The 26,924-nt window shown below is 44.1% G+C and overlaps 1 protein-coding gene and 2 pseudogenes across 1 annotated transcript; 1 reads left to right on the forward strand and 2 right to left on the reverse strand.

The window, feature by feature from the left end:
• Positions 1-387: 387 nt before the first annotated feature.
• LOC136515136 (uncharacterized) lies at positions 388-4,937 on the reverse strand (annotated as a pseudogene).
• A 244-nt stretch (positions 4,938-5,181) lies between these two features.
• Positions 5,182-21,110, forward strand: LOC136515137 (zinc finger transcription factor YY1-like; annotated as a pseudogene).
• A 342-nt stretch (positions 21,111-21,452) lies between these two features.
• LOC136517188 (glutelin type-B 1-like) lies at positions 21,453-23,330 on the reverse strand. The gene is made up of 4 exons (XM_066510716.1): positions 22,940-23,330; positions 22,548-22,807; positions 22,020-22,460; positions 21,453-21,911 (listed from the first exon to the last, which is right to left on the reverse strand). Exons 1-4 carry the CDS (start codon positions 23,280-23,282, stop codon positions 21,501-21,503), a joined length of 1,455 nt encoding a protein of 484 aa, XP_066366813.1. The 5' UTR covers positions 23,283-23,330; the 3' UTR covers positions 21,453-21,500.
• Between the last annotated feature and the right edge of the window lie 3,594 nt (positions 23,331-26,924).

A 26,924-nucleotide genomic window follows, 5' to 3' on the forward strand; every position in this document is an offset into this window, starting at 1 on the left:
CGTTCTGCATTAGATTGAGGCGAGACTTATTCAGATGAACTCCTCGCTACACGGTTCTTTCAAGTTCAACAAATTTTATCAAAGAAAATTTCAACATCTATACACCCACGTCCTTCGATCAGAAAGGGCAAACACCGTTAGTATATTACAGATCTGAAAGAGAACCCGAAAGAAATCTACAGGCAAAAGCAATCAAAAGGGGCTAGAAACAAGTTACCAAATAACAAAAGGATTTGAGCTACACCACGCTTAATAGAGTTTAACAGACCTAATACGAAGTTCAATAAAAGTTAACACAGACATACATGCAAATAATTAAGACTTCACATACGGTCATCCCACAGACCAAACCTAGTCATGACTTGTACTACTAATATGTGCCATAGATCAATGGTCGAGGCGGTCATTCAGGATCTCATCCACGTTCACCTTTGATAAGACGGCGTTGGCGACCGGCTCGATGCACTTGAACAGATCATCAACATAATCTTCATCTTCTGGTGCCGGTGGAAAGGCCTACTGTACCACCCAGACTTTCACCATTGCGCCAAACTTAAGCTCGGCAATGACCAGTGCCATGGTAGCCTCTTGATGGATGGCTTTGGATGCCAGGCCCAAATGTGGGTCAGCAGGGCTCGGAGGCGCTCCTCTAGTGCAGTGATCGGATCATCCGCTGTCTACACCAGGAAGGTGGCATCACAGTCGGCATTAGTGTCGACAAGTAGGCTCTAGACCTCCGCCTCAGCGGCCGCCTTCTCGTCTCGTGCCTAGGTGGCTTCTTGTTGGGCGACGTCAAGTGCGACGCGCGCGACCTTCAGCTCATCGCATAGCTTGTCGGTGTCCAAACTGACCCCTGATTACAAGTCTATGACCTTGAGGTAAGCCTCCTTTAACTTAAAGTATTCTTCATGGTCTGATGATGCATCACTAGAAGACTATCCGAGGTCAGACGGGACTTCGTGGTCTGACGATGCATCACTAGAAGACTATCTAGGGTCAGACGGGATCGGTAACGGCGTACGGTGACGGGACGTCTCTCTGCACAATGCAAGCCAAGTTCAAGCCCATAGGATAAGGGGGAGAGCGATCTGATTGAGAAGGCAAATGACTCACCGGACTGTTCGGAGCAGCATGGGATAGAATCATCGCTAGTGTCTGCCCCCATTGGGGGATGTTTCCCAGGGCCGCTTTCCGAGCGCGACCTCAAACGAAGAACCCGGCTCTAGGGCCAACGATCTTTGGGACACCATCACGCCCACATCCACCTATTGAGAAAGTAGGCAATTTCCAAATACTAGTTAAATTAAGCAACATGAACATAAAATACTAGCGTGAGCATTGCTTGCAGACTCTAGTTAATTTAAGGCAAAATAGGCAATGTCGTCCTTCAACTTTTGCTCTTGGGTCAAGTTCATCCCTGAACTCTTGCAAGGATCAATTTGGTCCTCGAACTCTTGCTCTTCGGTCCAATTTCGTCCTCCATCTGAGCTGGACATCCACGTTGGCATGCCAGATTCAGCCAGATGTCTTAGGATTTTGATATGCATGTTCAAAGTCCATATTGCCCTTGCCATTGTTTATGTATAGCCGTCTCTCTCTCCTAGCTAGCTCATTTCCATTTAGCAGCTTACTGCACAGCCGGCTCTCCCCTTCCCCTCCACTATAGTTAATCGCCAAATCGACAGCACAAAACTGACAAAATGTATAGATACACAGGCATGAAATTGACACAATGTTTCAGGTTCAAAGTAGCAAATGCTGACACAAATATTTTAGGTTCTGAGTATAAGATGCTGACACAAGAGCCATTACAAAATGTAATGCAAATGACAACAAAGTCTTCTTAGATGATACAGACTACTGTCATGATTTATTCGGCCTTCCTCTGCTAGTTGAACTAGATTTAATCTTTACAGTTGCACGCCCGCTTGTAACATTGATGGTTGCTCTTGCAGACGAGGTGGCACCACCTGCACTTGTCTCAATGACAACAAAGGCATTCCCATCAGCAGTGGCTTTAGCTTCAGACTTCGACTTCCCAAAGGGCACTACTCTTCTCTTTTGACCAGTCTGCAGAGCAATTGAAATTAGATTGATGTATTGGAATAATGCATAGAGATTGAGTGTACATTAACCATTTACTAACCTGAATAAATGATGAACCAGTTCTTTCACTATAATACAATCCGTAGCCCTCAATTGCCTTTCTTTTAGTTGACTTTGTGCTCAGAGATGCAGCTTGACCTTTTCCTTTAGATGGTGCTATTTCAATGGCCAATGGTGCACTACTATTGTGAGAAGGATTATGCGATGTCGAGTCCTGCTGCTGCATAACAAAGGGGAAAAGTTAGAGCCATCTCGTTGTTATTATCTCTAGGAACAAAATAGAAAGCTAAAAAGGTGAAATGCATAAACACTAGCTGAACAGAGCATGTCTTAGTGTTGTGTCCAAGGCCGTTGCAACGTGTGCATCTGATTTTAGTGCCAACTCTAGAGGATTTAGTGCTTGAGTTCATTCGTTCTGAAGGATCCATCCTCCTTTTAGTTTGTGGGCGACCTGGCATCTTCTTCACTCTAGGAGGCAACGGTTTAGGATTTGGAGACACAGGCCAAGCAGACTCATGCTCTACCGGTTGGAGGACATGCTGATAAGTTATCTTGTATTGGTCAATAGAGAAACATGTATTTACATAATTGTTCGGCTCATCTGAGATTGTGAACAGGGCTGCACAAGCATGTCGACATGGGATACCCGAGACTTGCCAATATCTACAGGAGCATGTCTTTTGTCCTAGATCAACCGTGAACCTCCATTTCTTGTCCCTCACTTCAAATCCATTTGCACCATTCCATAGGACATGATAGTATTGGGTTGCATGCCTAATTTTATTTACCTTCCTGAGAATGTTGGGGCATATTGTCATTGCCCATCTATCACTATTGCTCCTGTTCTCTTGAATCCTTCTTGTCACCATGATACGTATTTCCTCTAACATGGCAAGGATAGGTTTAAATCTTGCATCTATAATCCAGCTATTGAATGATTCGCTCACATTGTTATCAACTGACTCGCAATTGGATCCAATTTTGAACCAAGCCCGACACTAATGTACTGGTTCCGTTTTTTGCAAATCAGCCCATCCTTTAGGTGTCTTGGCAGCTAACTTGTTTGTGTAATGATTAAACTGTATCTCATTACATGACTTTGCAATCTTCCAAAATCTCTTTTGGTACTCCTGTAGCCTATGTTTTTTTCTCCAGTTTGCATAAATGTGTCATGCACACATTCGATGCTCAGCCATTGGAAAGAATAGGTCAATTGCCTTCAGCAAACCCTTTTGTTTATCTGTAAGGAACACCCATCCTTCAGCACCATGTGGGATTTTCAAATCTTTTTGAAGGTGCCCAAGAAACCATTTCCATGAATTTACATTCTCATATTCCACAACAGCCCAAGCTATAGGGTAAATCTGATTATTTGCATCTCTCCCAATAGCTGACAGCAGCTCCCCTTTCATAGGACCCTTTAGAAAGCAACCATCAAGCCCTATCACCCTCCTACATCCATCTAAGAAACCCCTTCGACATGCATCCAAGCAAATATACATTCTTTGAAACACATGGTCCTCTTCCTCAGGATCAAGGGCAATATGCACACTGCTACCAGGATTACTGCGCTTCAGCTCAAGGGCATAGTCAAATAACTTAGAGTACTCTCCACTCCGAGCATCCATGACCTTCCTAATAACCTTTGCTTTTGCTCTTTTCGCCATTGTCAATGAAATCTCGACACCCATATCTTCTTGTATTGTCTCCTTCATTGCTCTAGCCTTCCATGCTGGGTTAGCCTTGATAGTACTCTTATAATTGTCACATATTCTACTTGTAGATAATCTTTTGTTTTTCAAGACTGGGCAACAATGATGGTTGGGATTATATGTCACAATCTGAAACCAGTCAGTTTTGGAGTTGTATGAAGCATGCACAAGCCAAGGACAACCTTTCCATGAGCAAACAGCCCTTAACCTCTTCTTGTCATTCTTAGGAAACCTAATATTTACCTTCATCTTCAGTGCATACCTTTCTATTGCATCTTTTAATTCCTTCTTGCCTCTAAAACACATGTCCAAGGCAAACTGAGGTGTGTCGGCACGGCTATCAAATATTGGAAACCTGCACTTCCTTCTCTTGGCATCAGTCTCACTATCATCATCATATGATACATCTTCATCTGAATCAAAATATGCAATGCCATCTCCAAATTCATTCACCTAAACCATACTGTTAGGATCATTCCCTGTTGGAAGATCCATTGTAGTGGGGGTGTCCTCAGGAATGCCTCCTCTCTTCTTCCTTTTTGACATATATGTTTTATAATTGTTTCTCATCTCCTTTGCTTCATCGTCCTCATCAGATGTGAACCCTGTGGCTTCACATTCACTATCTAAACCATCTTCTTGTTCATCTTCAGTATTTTGTTCACCAATCTGTGCATCCTCTGTAATTTGGCCACCATGATGTGCATCGAAATTTAAGACATTTTCATCTCTAAATAGGTCAAACACAGCTTCATCTCCTGCTCCATCTTGTAAATCCATTTCACTAAATTTAGCCATGTCCACATCAATTAATTCTGTGTATATATCCACTGCGCCATTAGATCCTATTGCATCTACCATATCAAGGCATGACTTATCATCTACCAGCATCCTCATCCCAGTATTCACTGCTGCACCAAATGGCAACCAATACATCCTAACAGACCTCTTAAAAGTTTTGTGATCCATCAGATGGCCTTCAAGTTCTGGGATGGACAGTTTATCCTTATCTATATGTGAAACTCCCTCATCTCCATTACAATATTGTACTGATGATCCATCAAGAACAAATACCCCATTGAAATGAAATCTAACAACCAGTACCTCTGAATCTCCCATCTTCTCCTAGCCCTACAAGATGCATTCTAACATTAGATTAAAAAAGCCAACATGCTTCTCAGCTCCACGAAGTAAAATGCAAAAGAATTAGCATACCTTTATGTACTGCTGGTTGGTTCCCTCCTCCTCCGTCCAAGAGGGCCACGGCTCCCTGACCAGCCCCTGGTTGCTCGCCTCAAAATTGTGGTCGTGCTGCTGTTGAATCCCCTCTGGTCCAAACAAATCCTACGAGCAAGCTGCTTCCATGGGGTCGGTGACTGGAGAGATGGCTGGGGGGTGCTCAGGGGCGGCGAGCGGGCTTGGCTGCGACGGGCTTACTGGCAGGGAGGGGGCGGCGAGGGTTGGCGACCCGAGCTGGCTGGGATGGGCTGCGCTCGCTATTAGGGAGGGGGTGCCGAGGGGCGGCGAGCCGAGCTGGCTCGGAGGTGGCGGCGCGCTGGTAGGGAGGGGTGGCGAGCTACGCTACTGGGAGGGGCGGCGACCTGGTAGGAGAGGGAGTGGTGGGGCTCGATGCGGCTGCTCTGTCCAAAACGAGTGTGGGGTAAATTGGTCATTTCAACAGGAGTTGGAACCCTAAGCTGACTGGTTGCTGAGTTCCCACGCCAACGTGGACGTCCAGCTCGGATGGAGGATGAAATTGAACCGGAGAGCAAGAGTTCGAGGACTAAATTGATCCTCGCAAGAGTTCAGGGACGAACTTGACCCAAGAGCAAAAGTTGAAGGACGACATTGCCTATTTTGCCTTAATTTAATGAAGAGAAACAATATGAACAGCGATACACAAAAAAAATCACCTCGTCAGGAGGAACTAGCGGCGGGTGTGAGACCATGTCGACAAGAGGTCCATCTATCAGAGGAGGATGGCTAGTGCTGAAGGCCACCGGGGACTCCCCCTGCCACAATCCATCGTGTACTCTCCCATAACCTTCATCACCTATTGGTCTAGGTCATCCTCGCGGATGGTGACCCTCAACTTGATTGTAGGGTCCGTTGGGCCTCGGAACTCCCACTGGGGGTGGTGCCTCATCTTCAAGGGGAGAACCCGACAGCCGATGATGGTATGGATCACCCTCATTCACGTCAGGCCCCGGTCCTTCAAGTCCTTGATCACATCCAACAAGTTGGGCACATGGTGCCTGTAGGCCTCCAGGGGCGGTAGTTCCTCCCATGACTCCGGGAGGTCACCACGCAGCCGGTCAAGAGAATAAGACGGTAGCAGCGGTCACTCATTGGGGACATAGAGCCATGACTTTTGTCACCCCAAGTCCCCGAGCGCTGAGTGAACCACCCAGAATAAAGACCGCCATAACTCATAGTGGGCAGGGGCTCCTAGGAAGCCCTTGCACTGCATGATGAAGACAAAGAGGTGGAGGATCCCATCTGGGGTCAAGTCATGGAGACGGAACCCATAGTAGTACAACAACCATCGGAGTAAGGGGTGCACCGGCATGCCGAATCCAAAAGAGTGGAAATGGGTGAAAGAGACGACCTCATTCTCCTCCGGCCTAGACTCCACTTTGGTTCTCGGTGGGTCTCTCCACCCGATCACATTGGCGGCCTCCAGGATCACCGTGTTTAGTCATAGCTCATTGAACGCCTTTACGGTTGATGGATGACTTCATCCACTGCATGGTCATGGTCCTCGCTGGAGGCATGGCGGCACAAAGGGCGCAGTAGGTGGAGGGCAAAAGCTTTAGGATGGAAGGAGGAGATCTAGGGTGGAAAGGTAGATGATCACAGATGGCAGCAAATAACCCGTGGAACCACCCCATGACCCACGAACACTGACACGTTTGCATGGGTGGGCGGTTCAGCTTCGCCCTGTCACATCAATGCGATGGGCAGCGAGGCGACATCCCTGCTAGAACTGCCTGCTGACGCCACCCACGCACGCGTGTCTACGCCGGAATCTAGGAGCCAACAAGACGAAAATGGACACTACACGTTGTTCATCAATACTATCCGGATAGTCATGATTTCAAACCACCAAACCTTCTATGATAAACCTTATTGCTCCATTAGTGTCCGGCTAGTGAAAATTTTAGATGATCGTTTTGTCTATAGGGTGCACATACATTTCAACAGCCATGCATCCGTCCTTTGACGTTTGTGATCAGCTCAAATCTGAATTCAAGTACTCCCTCCATCCCAAATCGAGGAGTCAGAATTGTCAGATGTGACCAAATAAAAAAACTCAATGTAATAAGAATCAACCGAAGTATATGAAGTATGAAAGAAATAAATGAAGATAAATATAGTTGGACTAACATAATAACTTCATTCCTTTATATACAAAAGTACATTACGTAGTATTTCTCTAATCTCTAATGTCTAAAACATCTCATCTTTCCAAGGGGACTCATGTCAGACGGTTGATAAATTGCATTTAGTCGATGAACATGAGTGAAGATGACATAATCTCCTCCCACAAATACAGTAACACTACTAAGTCTTTTCATTTGCTCGAAATTCCTAACACGGAAAAAAATCTAGCCACTATCATTGTCTTCGACAACTGTAACAAAGCAATCTTTACCAAGCATATAACGAACTGTAGCTTCAACAACTATCAGTCAGGGCTGTTGATGAACATGACGTCCCCAAGCAACAAGCTCCCCTTCTACGATACAAGGGTGTTGTGGTACAATGACATCTCTCTGTATATAGACCAAAAAGACACAAGAAAAAATTATTAGAAAAAACCACATATGGAAAAACACTACACCTTGAATAAGCAAGAACAAGTACAAAGCAACAGAATATTTCCTAGGCCATATCTTAGCCTCGTTTGAGATCTTGATCCTGACTAGAATAAAATAACAAAGAAACTAAAACTCACCTCAATAAGGACGATCACTGTAGTTCTATGGGCAACAACTGCTAACGAAGTTGTAACACTACCCCCTTTCCTTGGCTAGCAACTTGCAAGTGAAAAGTAAAAGAGACCAGGAAGGATATTTATACTCAACGTAGACGCTAACAAATGTTAGATGATGTGAGTCCCCGTAGCATTACTAATTACTAATAAAATAGATTTAGAATACGAGCAGTTAGAGTAGTAGTCACGGGGTGGGCGCGTTTTCCTGTTCTGATTACGAGAAAGTCCGGCGCGTTAAATACACAGATATGCGGACTTTCTCGTTATCAGAGCAGGAAAACATGCCAACCCCTCGACTACTACACTGGCGATTCGAGTAGTAACAGCGACGAGCAATATGAACGTACTCGAGCGATGGCAAAGTATAGCACCGACTATGACTCCAGCGAGGAGGACGATCCGGAGTACTGCGACTCGTCCAGCAAATCGCCAGAACACTAGCGAGGAGGAGGGTGTTTTTTTTCTCTTTCTCTGGAAACTCAAATCCCCTTAGAATCCATGACTTTTTCAAGGTTGGGAAATCCATGGGGATATCAATAACCCATTTAGTTATTTATGGAGGGTTTTTCATCGCTGGGCCTGCCTTCCCCTTGCTTCCAAATTATAGGCCTTAGTTCAAACAGTTGCAGATGCAGTCACACAAATAAAAAAATAATCGGTAGATGCAGCGCAACAAGCTACAACGAGTAGGTTTATTTTTGTAGTAATTTTTAGATGTCAAATTCATGCATATTTTAATTATTTATTATCATCCTATTTTAGTTTTATGTTTATTTATATTATTATGAAAAACCAAAAAGGCAACAACTAACTCATCGGATATATAAACAGGTGCACATGAGATAAAATGAAAAGACGGATATTAGGTAAGTAATATTTTATCGTAATCATTTTCTATTAAAACATGGAATAAATTCCGGTCTCTGCTGAGCACCACGCCGAGCACTCCTGCCAACATGCCCGAAAATTTTGATTTTGCACCGCACCGAGCAGTCCTGCCAACACACACCGAAAATTAGATGTCTCTCTTTCGCCCACCGTGTGAAAAATAGTTTTGCCATGCCATCGATTTCAGATAAGGACATTTGTGGTAATGTGATGGCCACATAAAAGCGCAAAGAGTCACCGTCTCCACCTCCATCTCCATTCTCCAGCCACACCATCTCTCCTCCAGCTCTAAATCCTAGTCCCATGGCCTCCCTCTCCACTCTCTAGCTAGCTCGACTCCCTCTCCACTATCCAGCCACACCCTCTCTCATATATTTCCGAACCCTAGCCTCGACGATGGTACAAGCTAGATCCAGATCCCCTACCTCAGCACCTGCCAAGACCGACCAGATCTGAACCCTAGTGGGAGCCAGATCTATTACCGCTTTGTCAACGCCGGCCGCACCAGCTCCGCGACCACGATGATAAGACCGGATCTGAACATGGACATGGATGAAGAGGTACCCAAATTCCTTTTATGATGTGTGCTCTACTGTAGAGGCTGAACCAAGGCTATGTAGATAGCGATGGGATGACATATTTCCTATAGTTGAGTGTTGCTGACATGTGCTTTATTGGATTAATGACTTCCGTATAAGCTGTAGTTACTAGTTAGGCTCTTATTTGCATACTCTTGCTCTGTTGTGTTGACATTCTGTAGAAGCTTTAGTTAATATGAGTAAATGCCTTTGTAATCTAGAAAGATGGAAGAGCTTGGAATATGTGTCGGCCTAAAACCTATGTCTCCAAAGGCAAAAAAGTCAAGCACAAAGGGTAGACATGGTAAAGATTTAGAATATATCCCTAAACCAGGAGATGTAGTTGAGGGATTTGATGTTATAGATGAAACAGATTCAGATTTAGAAGATGAGCCAGTACCCCTAGCAATTGAGGTGCTTGTTCTATCTTATATTTAGTTTGGAGGGGGGTGTAGGTAGCATTACAACGCTTTACTGTTTGGATAACAATACAATTTGTACATGCTTGCTGCTTAAGTTTGTATATCCAATTTCAGTGTCTGGATAGAAGAAGCCATAGAGGAGGCTCTACCAGCAGGATAAAAGGCAGTGCTGCCATGAGTCCTAGGCGAAGGCACTCCAAGCGGTTGAATTCAACACGACCAGGAGAGTTTGCTCTTGGAGTTTGTACTCGGAGGGATAGGCAAGGGCTGTAGAAATCCAGGAGTACGCATATGGTCCGCCTTAACCCTTTCACAAATGTCACATTCTGAGATGTATTTGGTAATATCTTGTTTCATATTTGACCACCAATATAAGTGACGCCAATCATGATACATCTTGTTACTTCTCGGATGAACGGATAATTTGGAGTTGTGAGCTTCATCCAAAATTTTTCTCCTAAGCTCATCACTTGAGGGAACCACCAATCGATTTTTGAACTTCACCACACCTTGATCATCAATACTAAAATGAGGACCATGCCCTTCGGCGATTAGCTTCTTGATATGCAGAATTTCCGAAGCATCTTGCCTTTGCTCTATAATAATTTGCTCAAGTAGATCCAAGACTAGAGCAATATGGGCTAACACCTCAGAATGGTTGATAGACAAAGATTCTTCTTCAACTTGATGCGACTTCTGACTTAAGGCGTCAACTACCACATTAGCTTTTTCAGGGTGATAATGAACTTCTAAGTTATAATCTTTGATTAACTCAAGCCAGCTCCATTGTCTCATGTTCAACTCGGATTGAGTAAAAATATATTTGAGACTCTTGTGATCCGTGTAGATATGCACTTTATTTCCTAACAGGTAATGTCTCCAAATTTTTAGAGCGTGCACAACTACAGCCAGCTCTAAATCATGGGTGGAATAATTCAACTCATGCTTTTTCAGCTGACATGAAGCATAAGCGATCACACGTCCATCTTGCATAAGCACACATCCCAGTCCAGTCCTAGAGGCATCACAATACACATCAAACGGCCTATCAATATCTGGTTGGGCAAGAACAGAAGCAGAGGTAAGAAACTTCTTTAGGGCTTGGAAAGCTTCTTCACAAGCCGGACTCCATACAAACTTGACATCCTTCTGGAGTAACTTGGTTATTGGTTGAGCTACTTTAGAAAACTTAGGGATGAAGCGCCGATAATAACCAACAAGACTAAGGAACTGACGAATCTGATGCACTGACTTTGGAGATTTCCAATTTAACACATCCTGCACCTTGCCAGGATCCACAGAGATGCCTTCAGGTGTCAGGACATGTCCCAAGAACTGTACTCGATCCAACCAAAACTTGCACTTGCAGAATTTGGCATACAACTTATGTTCCCGCAATCGAGTCAAGACTATGCGAAGATGTTGTGCATGCTCTTCATTATTCTTAGAATATATCAATATGTCATCAATGAACACCACTACAAACTTGTCTAACTCCGGCATGAAGACTGAATTTATAAGATACATGAAGAATGCAGGAACATTGGTGAGACCAAAAGACATGACTAGGTATTCATAGAGCCCATACCTAGTAGAGAAAGCTGTCTTTAGTATATCTTGTGTCTGGATCTTAATTTGGTGATACCCAGAACGAAGATCAATCTTTGAAAACACCTTGGCACCAGCCAACTGATCGAATAAAGTATCAATACGAGGTAAAGGATACTTGTTCTTAATGGTTACCGCATTGAGAGGGCGATAATCCACACACATCCGATGAGTGCCGTCCTTCTTCTTCACAAAAATAGATGGACAACCCTATGGTGAAGAACTTTGATGGATGAATCCCTTCTCCAATAATTCCTCTAAATATTTCTTCATCTCAGCCAATTCCTTTGGAGCCATGCGGTAAGGACACCACAAAATAGGAGCAGTACAAGGTTCTAACTCAATGGCAAACTCCACATCCTAATTCAGTGGTAACCCAGGTAGGTCCTTGAGGAAGACATCCAAAAACTCACAGACCACAGAAATAGAAGAAAGGTCCGGAGAAGCTTTAGCATGAGCAACAACTGGCAAAGTGGGGACTGAAGACTTAAGGAGAGACATTCTATCCTCAGAAGAAGGAAGCTTCAACTCAACAATTCTTTGCCTAAGGTTCAAGACTACCCCATAGTTTCTCAACAAGTTCATTCCCAGAATTGCATCTATGCCTTGCCTAGGCATCACCATGAACTGGAGACGATAAGAGTGAGTGGCTAGCACTAGTCTCACTATGTCTGTATGAGTTTTAACGCAGAATTCATAACTTCTTCGCTATAGCTCCGATTAGAGTGCTTTTCGCGTCTGTGTGTTTATAGTAACGTGTAGAACATCTTTAAAACCTTTTTACTTGTTGTTTATTATGTTTGATGTACTGTTCTAATCTAGCTCTATTGTTTGCTTCGTGCATGATTGCATGGATGCTTGTGTGATGCTTTATGATCATGTCCAGTCAGTGAGCTTTGCGTTGGTGATATAGAAGAAGTTGGTGATCCAGAAGAAGTCTTTTGGAGGTTACAATTCAGTAGAAGAAGGATATGAGTTTAAGGCAAGTATAGCATGGAATCATTCTTGTTGTCCTATATACCTTTAATCATTTAATTCATGTTGCATGTGTCTACCTTGACTACCACTAATAATTTTCTAGTACTTTGTTACCTTGTACCTTGATTCCTATGGATTTATACATTGGGTAGTATGATGTTAGTAGTCAAACTAAAGCCATGATCTTGTAACTTGATTAATGGATTATGCAATAAACACTAAAAGATGTTTTTAGCAACATGGAACAAGAGGGCTAGAGCATTGAGCAGTTTTTATGGTGCTCTAGATTCCTCTCTCCAAGGATTTATCTATAAGTGATTATCCAGGACTTACAGTACAACTGTGAGGGTTATATGGCTCTGGCTTTAGTTAAGTATGAGGATCTTTTCTAGCTTGTTAGTGGTTACCTTTATGGCGCAAGAGGGGCTCCGATTGGTTTGATCTCGGCCTGCCAAGGGAGTGAACTTTGGTTTCCTTAGTCACACCTTGGGGGAGGGATCTTACTGGTTGATGGGGACTCCTTAACGGCCCTAACTTGTTAGACGAACCTTTGAAAGGTTTCATAGTGAACCCTGCCGACCTTCCTAAGTTGTAGGTTAAGAGGCTTAGCTACCTCGGGCGAAAGGGTAAATCACGACTCACAGTGAAAGTGTACAACCTCTGGAGAGTGTAAAACTGATATATTAGCCGTGCTCACGGTCACGACCGACCTTGAAACCCTTACGGAATAGATGATGAACACGGATGATACTGATGATGAAGATGCTCACTAATGATTACTGTTTATGCTATTCATTATTCATGTTTACCTGATTATGTGTTTATGTGGGCTTATGATAAATTTGATGCTACTCAATTGCTAAAATCATGACTCACTAAAAGCTAACCGCAGTAAACTAGTGTTAGTCTTTTGAGCCTCATAAACCCTATGTTATATTTGTTGAGTACGGCATATACTTACGCTTGCTTTACTTTTCAATACTTTAGAAAAATTCCAGATGGGTACCAGATTGCTAGAGTTTGGAGGAATTAGGCTTGTGATCAACCAGTTAGTTGTCCCTGTGGAATTGGAGTCTTCACCCGAAGATCGAAGTTGTCTTTCCGCTGTTTGCTGTCTAATGTTATATTCTTTATACTAAGTACCTTATATATTGAGCATTATCTTTGGATATTACCCTTATTTGTAACTATATGTGAGATTTGACTTTCTAGACTCACATATGGTGTGTATCTGATTTTGTTCTTAACATCGGGTGCTACAATAACTAATCTAATGATCCAAATTTTGTATCGTCAATGTTCATACTTGTTTATATAACCTTGGCCAAAGTACAAACTGCTTGACTTTTCGAAAAGCGAGAGTCGCATTCATTCGTGGACGGAGGGAGTAAAATAAAATAGATAGGTATATATACGTGGCTGTCACGATATATAATAGCAGTAAGCCTTGCAATCAACATAATCTGATCTCCATCTGTAATGATGTCACCACCGTGCATGTTGGCTATATATAATCTTGATTTGCAGAAGTACAAAGATGCGGCTGACGCGTTCGTGGAAGCGCTGAAACTTGACCCCGGGAACGATGAGATCGAGAACACGTTAAGGTATTAGCGCAATCTGTCGCTGCATATATAATTTCAGTGGTGACCCACCCGAATGCGAGTCGTCAATCGTCATCCATGCCTGGGTGCTTTTTCTTTTTTGCGAACACATTGGGGGCATTGACATCTGAACCGCCGCAGCTCTTGCAGACTGCATTTGTGGTGTGTGGACGGTGCTCTTACTAGGCTTTTCATTCTTGATTGAAACCTGCAGAGAGGTCATGCATCGACATGGAGAGAACCCTTGAGCATTCATCATCCTTGGATCCTCATCATATGTTGATACAAGAAAAAGATATGGACCCGGCGTTGGCGGTTATGTTAATGCTCGTGATTTCGTTGAAATCTCACCACTTGCAAGTTTGTCGATCCATCCAACTATCCAAAGCTTTAGTTTTGATGTGCTCGTTTAATTTGCTGGCGTAAGCAATTTCTAGAGAGTATGCACATTGCGGTGGTCCTTTATTTTTGTTTCCCCTTTGAGAACAACAGGAATGTAAATATGTAGGATCATTTTTATTCTTGTGTCTGTTTGGAGTTCAGCAGCTCATTTGCCGACGAGCTTTGCATGTCGACGGCTGCGCCGTATTTGATTTGTTCGATGATCGAGCCCGGCTTGTCCACGTGGACATGGCGGCCGGTCCACACTACTTGCATTTCTATTTTTGTTTTGTTTTTTTTGCACAATCCCGTCAATTGAAAAACAAAATTACGTTGTCACACTAGCAAGTTGGAATCTATTACCCTTCGCTAGAGTCGGCCGTGCACTGTGCCGATGCTTGTGTTAAGTATGAATGTAAACGAAATAATGGAATGAAAGAACTTAGAACAAGTATAATAAAGCCATATAAGCGGGCTGTATACGAGTCCACGTCAGAAAAATCCTTGCTGGATGAGAGAGAATGAAAGAGAGAGACGTGAGCCGACGCTTCGCTTACCGCCCGGCTGAGCACGTCCCACGAGATAAAAACGCCTGCTCTCAGCCGATGGTAACCGGAAAACTGGTGTTTTGCTTTGTACCGAAGAATCTCATTCGCTGTGCGCCTGCTCTTTGCATGTCATGCACATGCACCTAGGCACACCGATAAAGCCAAGCCATTATACTAGTGAAGGTGTTAACACACCTGGCATTATATTTAGCCGGCTGCCGGCTGGGTTACTATCCTTGCTCTTATGGTTTGTATTCATTTGATGATTGAATTGAATTTATATATGGTGAAGTGTCTCGTCACTTGAAGGATAGAAAGCAATCTTTCTCACTATCTCGCAGTAAGTCGACGAGCGAGGCGTTCGCTGGTGCCGGAGCAGGTGGCGGCGGCGCTCACCTAGCCTAGCTCGATTACGGTGTGCAGCAAGTGACAGTGTTTCTTCGCCGGCGACGACATCATCCATGGACATCCGGAATTTCTGGGCAGCGCGGAGTGTGGATCACCGCGCAGACGGCTTGGGTCGGTTGTGGCCTGGGCGGCGCGGTTGTGCAGGCCAAGATTGGAGAAGGCAGAGAGGACTGGAAGGGGCCGGTGGAGTCACGCTAGACGCGAAGAGGCAGGCAGTGGGGATGGGCGGCGCAGGCCGGAGACGTCGAGGGGAAGTTGAGGCGAACAGATTATAGCCAGGTTTGAGTTTGATCCCCCTCTTAAACTGTCCCTACCATATCAGATGTTTGACACGTACATGAAGTATTAAATATGGACTAATTATGAAACTAAATGCATAGATTAAAACGAATTTGCGAGATGGATTTTTTAAGCCTAATTAGTCCATAATTTGATAACGTGGGGCTACAGTAAACATATGCTAATATCGAATTAATTAAGCTTAATAAATTCGTCTCACGGATTACCGATGACTTATATAATTTGTTTTATATCATGTGACTGCAAGGTGTGACACACCTAAACTTTACTTTAGGTCTGGATTCAAATACCCCGCGTGATGCCTCGTAGGGGGAGGGAGGTTTTTTTTTATGAGGCAAGCACATTGTAATAGTAATAAATATAAACAGTCACTTACGAATAATAATAAAGTTTCTCCCCAAAAAAATGAACTGCTACTAGGTAGCAGTAGCAGCAAAATGGTTCATGTTTGCAAATGGCGGCCACCCTTTTGGTCTGCAAGAAAAGCCCACTTTGCAGGCTCTCCGGCCCAGGAAACCACGACTCACCAACCAGGTCAGGAAGCGCTTCCTCTCCGCCCGCCGCCGCCGCTCTCTCCCTCCCTCCTCTGTCGGTCAACGAACGGTATTCTCGTGCGGCAAGGTTGGCTTCCGATTCTCGGGGAGTAGATCGAGGACGGCGGCTGGGGCTCCGGGAATGGGATGGAGAATAGGAGCGGGACGAAGGTGACTCCGGGAAGGTAATAAGGTATGGGACCAAAATCCACTTCTGTAGGTACCTGAAATAGTCTGGTGGTGTTAGAGGTGGCTTGGTTTTTGTTCCTCGTTCATCCTACTGTTCTGTTCTGCGTTGGTTTTGTACAAATTTCGTGGATCTTGTTAGCAGTCCTTTTATTTAACATAATCGATTGATGTGGGCGTGGTATATGATGTGTCTATGTGGACACATGTGTGTATTCTATCTACTAGGTGGATTTTGTCTATATTATGGTTTTATTTATTGACTCCAAGATGCTGCTCTGCTTTAAGCTAGCACTGTCTCCCAGTCCCATGGAGTTTTCAGGAGTTCATGTCAATCTGAAAGTTCTTGACTTTCTGATAGATGCTTGTATATTAGATCAAAGAAAAAAAAATGCTTGGTCTTTAGGAAATTACTTGTTACTCACCAGTAGGTTTTAGTGCTTGTTCTTACATATCTATCTGAGTTATGAGGACAGAAAATATGTTAAGGTTTATGTGATTTGTTATTTCTCTCATTATGTGAGTGATTCCTAGTATTCCTTTTGTTTATGCTCATATTGTTTTAGAGTCGCAAACTGACACCAGCAATCTTGTTTATGACACACGTGCTTGTTTTATGTGTTTCCAAATGTTAAATGCAATATTTAGGAACATGAGATTTTTCTTAGTGAATCTAGGAAAATAAGCAGGTTAGTCAAATCGATGCTCGGCATCGTTCAGTTTTTGGTCCAAAACACATCCAATTGGCCATATTTTAGTCCTCTTTTGTTTGCTGCTATGTGTGAACTTTTCTATTTGGTCTTTCATTTAGCACCAATCTGAAAAGTATTCCTAGTCAATAGCTAGTGGAAATAGTCAGGTCTAAACTGCAGTAGATATGCTGCCTCATAGTCATAGCTGTGTTTCAGCATGTTTGGATTCTACATACTCGACTCATACACTTGAGTACTTGACTACCAGTCAGCTCTAGGATTAAGAAAATAGCCATTACCTTGGCGTTTTTTTAAAGCTACCTAGGTTGGTTGGAACATTTCCTTGGCCTGCGGGGTACGAGTCTCCAAACAAAAGCTATTTACTTGGCATTAAGACATTTCCTTTTCCGTATGACACATTAGATGTGGCCCTATTTTCCTTGGCAGCCAAACAGCCAAGGAAATGTATTTCCCTTGCCCTGTATTTTTGGTGGACTTTGCTGATGGTTTCCCACCATGAGCTATTTCCTTTATGGTTTCCTGCCTTGAGCTATTTACTTGGCTGTCTACAGCCCTCAAGGTAATTCAGTTTCCTGGTAGTGTGTGTCCATTCCAATTGAAGCATGTGAGTAGCCCTCAAGGTAATAAGTCTGTTTAATTTTGAAGTTCTGGGGTTGCAGTTTACTTGTTCTGAACTCTACTTTTAACTTGTCAAATGTAAGGGCTGTGCAATAAGTGAACTAGGGTACCTTTTTTGTTTTAAGTTAAACCAGCATGCTTTAACTGATTATGCAGACAAAATAACATTTTCATTCTTTTCTTACTATGCATTTCATTTTTTTTTCTTGTTAAGGGGCCACATTTGTCAAGCAAATAATGTGTAATAGACTAGCTGAAGGTCCTTGTGTTGCTATGGGAAAAACAAATATACAATCCGATTATGTCATACAACCACCATTTCACTTGACCAATATCAAGTGTTAAACTCTAGTATGGGGCAAACATCTACTGATCCTGTACTCGGCTACTGAAGCTCAAAACTCATGTCATCTACCATATATATATGTATGCTAACTCATGTTATCCATAATTACTTAAATGGCATGGTTGGTTTGTTTTGTTTTCTTCCTTTTTTTCCTTGCTAGAAGTGGTTCAGCCTGAGTTGAGATTCAAATTATTTTTTTCTCTCTCTTAAAAGTAGAGCCTGTAACTAGCCCCAGGCTTGTTGAAAACCATTTGGCCATTTGGGGGCCACCAGGATGGTGGCCTGACCCAAACAATCTAACCAGTTCCTTTCGTTTATTGTGAATGGATGCCTTTCCGTTGTTCGTGCTTTGGCTGGCTATAGTGCATTTACATCTTCTAACAAACAAATGCTTTGAATTTCAGGCCCTCTCATTGGATTTTGACTTATGTTTGCACCTGTAAACACATGCATCGGAGAATTATAACATATGCCTTTCGCAGCATGTGGTAAAAGATTTACGTGTGGCTCCAAACTAAGAGCCCATGCCAAGTCATATGAAAAGGTACTGCTATTATGCTTAAACTTATGTAGTCATCATTCAAGGTGCACTGGGCCTTGTGGTTGATTGTTGCAGTGTTTACCCTTTTTTTTAATACCTAACTAAGTTACATCCTAAGTAAGTAAAAATAATCAGTAAAAGATTCTTTTAACCAACTATTTTTCCACTAGTGCTAGCATGCCAGACTAATAGGCTATATTGCAGTATTGCTAAGTGCTGCTGCTCGATTTTTGTCCTTCTATTGTGTGTTGTGCTTATGCTATAATTCTATGTTATCAGCCTATGAGCCTCCGTATAGATGTCTTCATATGCATTTATTTCATTCTATGTTACTTATGAAATTATAAAGATACCTAAGGATGAGGTCACATCGATAAACGAGTCCTTCCTATGCATTTATTTTTTAGAGTTAAATGCACGAGCGGCCCTTGAACTTGTAAGCATGTGTCACATAGGCCCCTGAACTTTGAAAATGCATTTCTGGACCCCCTAAACTTGTTAAGTGGTGCACCGCAGGCCCTTGCCAGCCATGTGGATATTTTTCGCTGATGTGGCATGCTAGCATGGCATGTATTTTGCCTTTAACCCCCTCACATTTACTTTTCTCATAAAAAATAGACCTTTCGTCCTCTCTCATCTGCCATGGCCATCATGTGCATCGGCTCCCGGCGGCTTGCAGTGGCAGGAGAGCAGGTCCAGGCCTCAGCGCACCCAGGAGAGCCCGCGGCCACGCCCTCACTAGCCACGTTTGCACCCGTGCCACGCCACCTGTATGCACGGAGAGCTCGGGGCCCCTAGTGTCTGCACGGCTGGGCCAGCTAGGCCCCAGGTGCAGATGGCGGCAACACGGCCAGGGATCCGAGATTTGAGGAGGTCAAAGGCGGAGGGTGTGCGTGGACGGCGGGGAGGGGGTGCTGCTGCAGGTACCTGTGCGCGTGCCCATGCTCCTGCCTAGGCGGTCGCTCCACGCCTGAGCATGCTCGACCGCGCCTCATCTGCGCCAATCACTGCCGTCTCCCTGCTCGCCGTTGACTGCTGAGCGGAGGTGAGCGTCGAGCTCCCTCTTCCCCTCCTCTGACCCGCCCAAGTCTACCGCCGCCACCGCGAGGCAAGCCGCGGGCTCTCCCGGGTGTGCCGAGGCCTCGGCCTGCTCTCCTGCCACCGCTCACCGCCGGGAGCTGATGCACATGGTGGCCATGGAAGATTAGAGAGAAGGAAAGGTCTATTTTTATGAGAAAAGTAAATGTGAGGGGGTTAAAGGCAAAATACATGCCACGCTAGCATGCCACATCAGCGAAAAATGTCCACATGGCTGGCAAGGGCTTGCAGTGCACCACTTAACAAGTTTAGGGATCCAGAAATGCATTTTCAAAATTCAGGGGCCTATGTGACGCGCTTATAAGTTCGAGGGCCGCTTGTGCATTTAACTCTATTTTTTTATATCAGGTGAAGGGTATCTCAAACTCTAGTTATTATGTTATCTGTGGGTGAACATAGGACTATAGAAACAGCTTTGTCCCTGACATCCAGGTTCTTTCGAGATATTTTTTGGACTATTTAGCAAGCGTAACTGATTAACTGGCTAACTGCATATAGCAGCCAGTTATACACAGAGGAAAACTCTGGTTGCAATGAGTTGCAGTACATCTAGTTTGTCATTTTAATCTCATATCAATTGACAATATAGTTAAAACTGACAAAATAATCTTTTAAGTTCCATGGTGTTACTTTGTAAATTCATGTTTGCTAATATGAATTTTGTTTACTCTTTCCATGTGTCTATGCAAAGTTTGCATATATCCGTGGTCTTTCGAAAGATTTTGTGGCTTTTCTGCAAGTTTAACTGATTGTGTATTACAGTTGCACAAGTAAAAGAAAAATCTCAGGTTGCAATAAATTGCAGCACCCCTAACTACTCAGATTCATGTCATATTGATTTAATATAACTTACTCAACTAAACAACCATTCTTTAAAAGTTCGAATAATCATTCTTTAAAAGTTGCATAGCATGTTTTTGTAAATTTTAAAATTTTTAATATGACCTTTGCATACTCTTCCCATGCTAATTGATTGTGTCCATTGGTGGTCTTGATGTAGACTGGAAGTCTGGAACACCTGTTGCAGTGCAACATACACCATCAGCAGAGAAACCACAAAGGGCCCTGAAGCCTTCAACTCCAGCAACAACTACAAGCTTTGCTGATTGTCGATATGCCTGCGGCCTGCCCCTATGAAGGCTGCAACAAAGCATACATTCAAAGTTACAAATGGACCATCTAAAAACTCAGCTCCTGAACACGATCAAGAGGAAAATGGTAAGCTCGGTGCTTCTGCTAGTCAGCATGTTGTGACTGAACCGACCTATCAGTATAACTATGCTGGTTTATGTGAAATTGCAGCAAACCCCAAAAGAAGCAAGATGAACCCTGTGCACAAGGTCCACTCATCCAAAGTCTACAATGGCAAGATTTCGAGACCGATGCCTTTTGACATCAGTGCTCAGTGGTTTCAGGAACCAGTGGCCAGGTAAAACAAAGTATGAAGATGACAGTGAAGCGACCGAAGAAGATGGGGGCAACATTGAAGATGGCTGGAGATATGGCAACAACGCTGATGATGAGGAAATGCTGGATGAAGATTGACGTTTAGATTGGAGTTGGGCATGTAGATAGATGTGGTGGTCTGCTACTTTTTAGTTTCTGCAAACTATAAATCAATGCAGCAGTGGGTAATTTCAAGCTTTAACCGTAGGTAGTAGTTCGTTCGGATGGTGTGCATCAATATATTGTACTCTGTTATCTGCTCTTGAATATTTGGTTCCCCATGTGACAGAGGGACTAATCGCCACATCTATGTAGATAAGTTGGAATCGGTTTCCATGACACAAGTTCTGATTTGAAACAGTTTAGTTGTTTTATTTGACGAGCTATGTAGTTGAAAGATTCATCCATGCAGACATGCAGTTTAACCATGAACAAGCTTTGTTTATTACAGTGCACGAGAACTTATTCAAGCAGATCACTCTCAGGTGCCTACTGTTGGGCGCTGCCAACATGAACTTGATCATAGCTGCCACCAGGAGGAGTAAACACAGCGAGCTCATGTTTTCTACTGTTCTTCAGCTCTGCAGCTTCCTCCATGGAGACGCCATAGGAGCTGGCGATGACGGCCACCGGCAAATCGCTGAAGACGGAATTTTTCCCGGCAATGTGGCTGACCATGGAGTTAGGGTTCGTCTCGAAGGAGATGTACTGGAACCCTTCTCCTCGTGCCTTGGTGGCAACAAGGTAACCTTGGGGTATGATGAGCAGCTGCCCCGGACGAAGCACGCCGTCGAACACCGTCGTCCCGTTGTCGCTGGCGACCTGAACCCTGGCACAACCTCTGATGGTGTACATGGCGCTGTGGGCGTTGAAGTTCCAGTACGGCGACAAAATGGCATCCTGCAAACACAAACAATTCCAGTTAGCAATGAAAGAAAACATCTATCTATCCGCACATTATTTATCGCAAATTCGTAATTCACATTGTACGTCATCGATTGTGTTTACCTGATATAGGTCTACTCGCACCGCGCTCATCTGAATCAGGTTGAGAATTGGGAACTTGTGGCTGGTCAGGCGTGTGATCCTTCCAGCACCAGGGCTGTAGACGTCAGCCTGGTCCAGGCGTTCGACGCTGTGCCTCACCTCCATGGTGCAGATGTTGTTACTGCCATCGCCGTCAAAACGTTGACATGTTTGGCGATGCTGGTACTGAAGATGCTGGTCATGTGATGGAAACGACGGCGACGGTGGGTTCAGCAGGTGAAGGCCATGCTCCAGCTCCACACGGACTATTTCGCCTCGCTGGTCATGTCGGCTCTGAAGCTTCTTAGTGACATTCATGCTGACACCCAGGGCTTCGCTCAGGAACCGGGCGTCGATTCCTTTAAAGATGTTCTCGGCGAAGTGGGGCTGCCCCTTGCTGAATCCCCCAGCCAGCAAGAACTTCTGCAAATTGTACAAATATATATATGTAAGATGCAAGAACAAATTGGTGACTTATATTGTAACGAAGGATGGAGCTAGTACTAGTACCCTCATGGAAGGCTCAAGCTGGTTGATGTTGTTGTTTGTGTCGAAGACGTAGATCGCCACAAGCGGCGCATCGCCGTCGTTGTACAGCCAGTGCTGCGCACCGGCTGGCATGGCCACCACATCTCCCTGTTCGAATCGGTGGATCTTGTGATGCTCGTCAGGGCGCTGATGATGATGATGTTCATATCCATATCCGTATCCATACTGCTGCTGGGTCTCTTCTTGGCATCCCGGAAACGAGAACCCAATAATCCCTCTCCCTACACATATAGTGAATTAATGATTGATAAGATGAAATGAAACTATTGTTGAGTTGTTCTTGTAATTGCATATATAGCACAATCTCTAGAATCTAGATGAGGTACATATAACACTACACGCATATATGTTACCTTGGAGGATGTAGACAAGAGAATGGAGGTTGGAGTAGCGAGGAAGAAGGAGGCCCAAGGCGTCGACGACGACACGGACGGCGAAGACGCCGGCGCAGGTGAGCTCTCGGTCGGCTTCGGTGAACCGGCTGAAGTACTCGATGGAGCCAGCCTCGGACTGCACCTTGTGCCGCGGCTCCAGGGCCTCCAGCTTGCCGTCGAAGCCGCACTCCCTGGCGGCTCCTCCCCGGGACGCCCTCCATGATGAGCTGCTGGCTGCTGCGCCGGCGCCGGTGCAGCACAGGAGGAGAAGCAGGCACAAGGAGGAGGGGACCGACAGCTGGCCGGGGAGTGCCGCCGCCATTGCTTCTGCTCACTCACTCACTCACTCTCTTCAGTAACGACACAGTGAGTGCTGTTGCCGTGTGTGTACAGTGCTAGCAGAGGCCGTCCGGGGTCTTTTTTTATAGAAAAAAGAATGTGCTGCTGGTGTTCCAGAAAAATAAAAAAAAATGAAAAGAAATGAAACAAACAAAAATGAAATGAAATTAAAATATTCAAGAAAAAAGTGTTGCACCTCTGAACAAATTCTGGCCTTGTCTTTGTGTGCTGGTGCTTGCTTTGCTGTTATAGGAGCTGTGTTGGTTGGGAATCTGACAAGTTAAACTCGTAGGCGTGACCTGCTTTTTTTACACATATATGCCAGATAATATATTTGTATCTAGCTAACAAACTCGATCGACCAGCAGTAGAGATCGACGTGGATGATCAACAGTTTCGACTTGTTGCTTGTGCTGACAGTAGTCAGAAAGGCCACTTCAGTTTTGTACTGACTCCAACAGTTTGTTGCGCCTTTAGTTTACACGCACGTACGTACAATCCGACTACGACTGTCCAGGTGCATTTGCGATCTGCCTACTCCTCTTCCCTAACACTCACTACCAGATGTATGATGACAAAGTTGTTAGATTAATTACTTTTGTTTGGTTGCTAGTTATTGTACGTACATGTTTTCACCTACAATTTTTGTGGCCGTGGGATAGCTCACTGGTGCAGATAGGGTTACACTGCCGGTTGGAAAACCCCTTCGGTCTCGGTTTTTCAACCGGGACTGCGAATCCAGGACTAATGGTCCTCCTAATCTCGGGTCAGGGAACCGAGACTGAAAGACGACTTTTAGTCCCGATTAGTAATACCAGCGGGGACTAAATGGGGCCCCAGACCTTGCCCTAGGTCTGACACATTTAGTCCCAATTGATGTTGCCAACCGGTATTAAAAGTATTTTTTTCTTTTTCTTTATGGTTTCTTTTTAATTTAATTTTTTTTGTCTCAATTAGCTTTTCATATATGAATTCTATGCTACTAATATATTTAATTTTTTTTTGTCTCAATTAGCTTTTCATATATGAATTCTATGCTACTAATATATTTCCATACGTATAATTTTCCGTTCGAGCATTATACATAAATAACACATTAAAATATATGAAACTATACAAAGATTTCAAAAGCTTGTACATGGAATATGTACATAAGCTAACAAAAACTTGTAATGTCCCTGGGATTACATTCAATCCTAATCTTCATCACGGCTGGGAACTATTTTTCTTCCGTAATAGTAGTACGCGTCACTGGGATATAAGACCTGGTCATTAATAAATCCAACTAATTACTATTGAATTGATTTGATCTGGTCATCTCGTATGACCTTTTGCTTCCTCCATTCACGCTTCAATTTGAATGAAAGAAAAAGTATGAATATATGATTAGTGTGTGTATATATATCAACACAATGGTAATAAATAAATTGTGTATATTGTTTACGTACTTCGAGGTACTCTTTACTTGTTTTCAACGAGTACTGCATGAGGTGCTCGCAAACGTAGTATCCACATAAGTTGTTCCCCTTTTCCTGCATCAGACATAGTCTACGAGAAAACGATTCATCAACTAATGAAGCATGGTAATAGTGAATTGAATTATATAAAGATATGGGGACCTAGCTAGTACTTACTTGGTATTGGACTATATCCAGAGGCACCTTTCAATCACCACCATCGTGGTTCTCAATGAACTTTACCCAAGCAATGCCAAGAAAATAAATAAATAAAGTTATTTCCCCATGATATCAATAAAATGGCATAAGAGGTATAGTGTGCGAGACCGAAATTACCTCTGGAGAAGATCTATCATGTCTTGGTACTCTTCCTCAATGAGTCCAAGATTTTTATATGACTTTTGGAAAGATCAATGACCAATGGTATCCAACGAAAGTTGTATGTTTATATGCAGCATAACTCATTAATTACACTCAACATGGAGTAAGCAAAATAAAATGTGCATAAGTCATTGACACTCACTCGAAGTTATAAGGGAAGAGTATCGTTGTCTTGTAATATTGTTTATCTAAGAACTTGAACATGTTCCTCTCCACTTGATCTGGCCATTTAGTAATATTGTCCTTGAATACGGTATATGGATCAATAAAACCAACATTAAAGACCCCTGCTTTTTCGGTGGTTCAACATCTCATTTCTGCATATATATAGTACAAAAGAATATAGTGTGAGAATAATTATATAGAAAACGAACTAACGTACAAGTGATTTTATTATAGAAAGAATCACTTACAGACACCAGCAGCCGAGGAGAGAGTTGTCGAGAGCCTCCCGGTGGAATAGTTGGTGTAATTCATTGAACTCAACATGTATCATGTCATCGCCACGGAAGTAATGCTCTTGTTTAACTCTGACAAGAATCCATTCCATGCCCTTGTTACACGCATCTAAGCTAAAACATCTTATAATTTGGAATGGAGGGAGTAGTATGGAAATCATACCAGTTTCAGTCTAATGTCATGTTTCCCTAGTGAAGCCACATCCACCATTGGATTCAGATGATTCTGAATTCGGTTGGATTCAGAATAAGCGTTTAGAATCAAGAGCACTAGGGAGAATGACCAATCCAATCGAGCAAAGGGACACTATTGCAGCGGGCGGGGCATGCTTTTGCAAGGCGCCTTCTCCCTTCTGGTGAAGGCCTCCCTCTCACCCACCCGTTGCGTGACTACTCGGTGGAGGAGAGAGAGAGAGAGTGCCAGTTCCAACCTCCTCCTCCTCCAACTCGCAGACACCGTGGCCGCTGCCTGCCACGTCTGGGTACCGAGGCCTTCTAGGTGCATGATGCCATCAGGCCCACTTGTCAGCATTCCACATGTATGGCGAGTAGGCGCACCCACAATAAGAAAGACCATGCAATGCATGCAGCTGTTCAAATCCAAAGGCCAAATGAAAGAGCTGAACTGGTCATTTTAAAAGTTGAGAGATAAAATTGATCATTGGACCATACTAATTGAGAATGCCCTTTTTGCCTCGTGAAAGAAGAAGAATACATGGCGTCGGCATCAGCAAGCGATCGCCGCGCCCGACGTCAACCCCCTCTTCACTGATTTAAGTGCTTTCTCTAGCGTTCTCTCGCACACGCGACAGAGCCTCCGCCGTGCTTCTTCGAAACCCCCATGCAGCAAGACACCCTCGCCACCGGCGCTGGTTGAGCCCAATGACGATGGAGCTCCCACGCTCTCCTCTCCACCTTGTGAAGAAAGGGGACAACTTTATGCTTGAAAACCCGTCTCCATGCGTCGCTAGCCCCTCGCCGTCCGTCGCCAGTGGTAGCTCTGGCCCGGCGTCCACACAACCCTACGCCGGCCACCACCCCCACCCTCGTGCTTCCCCTCATTAGTAGTGATTCATCTTCACAAAGGTGGGTTCTTGAAGATGGAAAACCCCCTCCCCGGCCCGTGCATCACCCACTCTGCCATAGCTTTGGCCCCGACGCTCCACATATCCCTACGCCGGTGTCGTGTGAACCTATAGGACAAGCGTTGCGCGTCCATCCAGGAGGGTTTATGGTAGACTCGAGGTGTGGTCCACCGCCACGCCGGTCATGTCCACTGTCGCGATTCTTCACAAAGGTGCATTCTTGCATTCTTGGAATTTGTAAAAC

The sequence above is a fragment of the Miscanthus floridulus genome, chromosome 17 (assembly GCF_019320115.1).
Source record: "Miscanthus floridulus cultivar M001 chromosome 17, ASM1932011v1, whole genome shotgun sequence".
NCBI lineage: Eukaryota > Viridiplantae > Streptophyta > Magnoliopsida > Poales > Poaceae > Miscanthus > Miscanthus floridulus.

Excerpts from the sequence above, each read along its gene's own strand:
- LOC136517188 (XM_066510716.1), bottom strand. The coding sequence starts at position 23,282 with ATGGCGGCGGCACTCCCCGGCCAGCTGTCGGTCCCCTCCTCCTTGTGC. Across the intron at positions 22,461-22,547 it reads AGCTTGAGCCTTCCATGAGG|AAGTTCTTGCTGGCTGGGGG; the intron begins GTACTAGTACTA and ends TACAATTTGCAG. Across the intron at positions 21,912-22,019 it reads TGCGAGTAGACCTATATCAG|GATGCCATTTTGTCGCCGTA; the intron begins GTAAACACAATC and ends TTGTGTTTGCAG.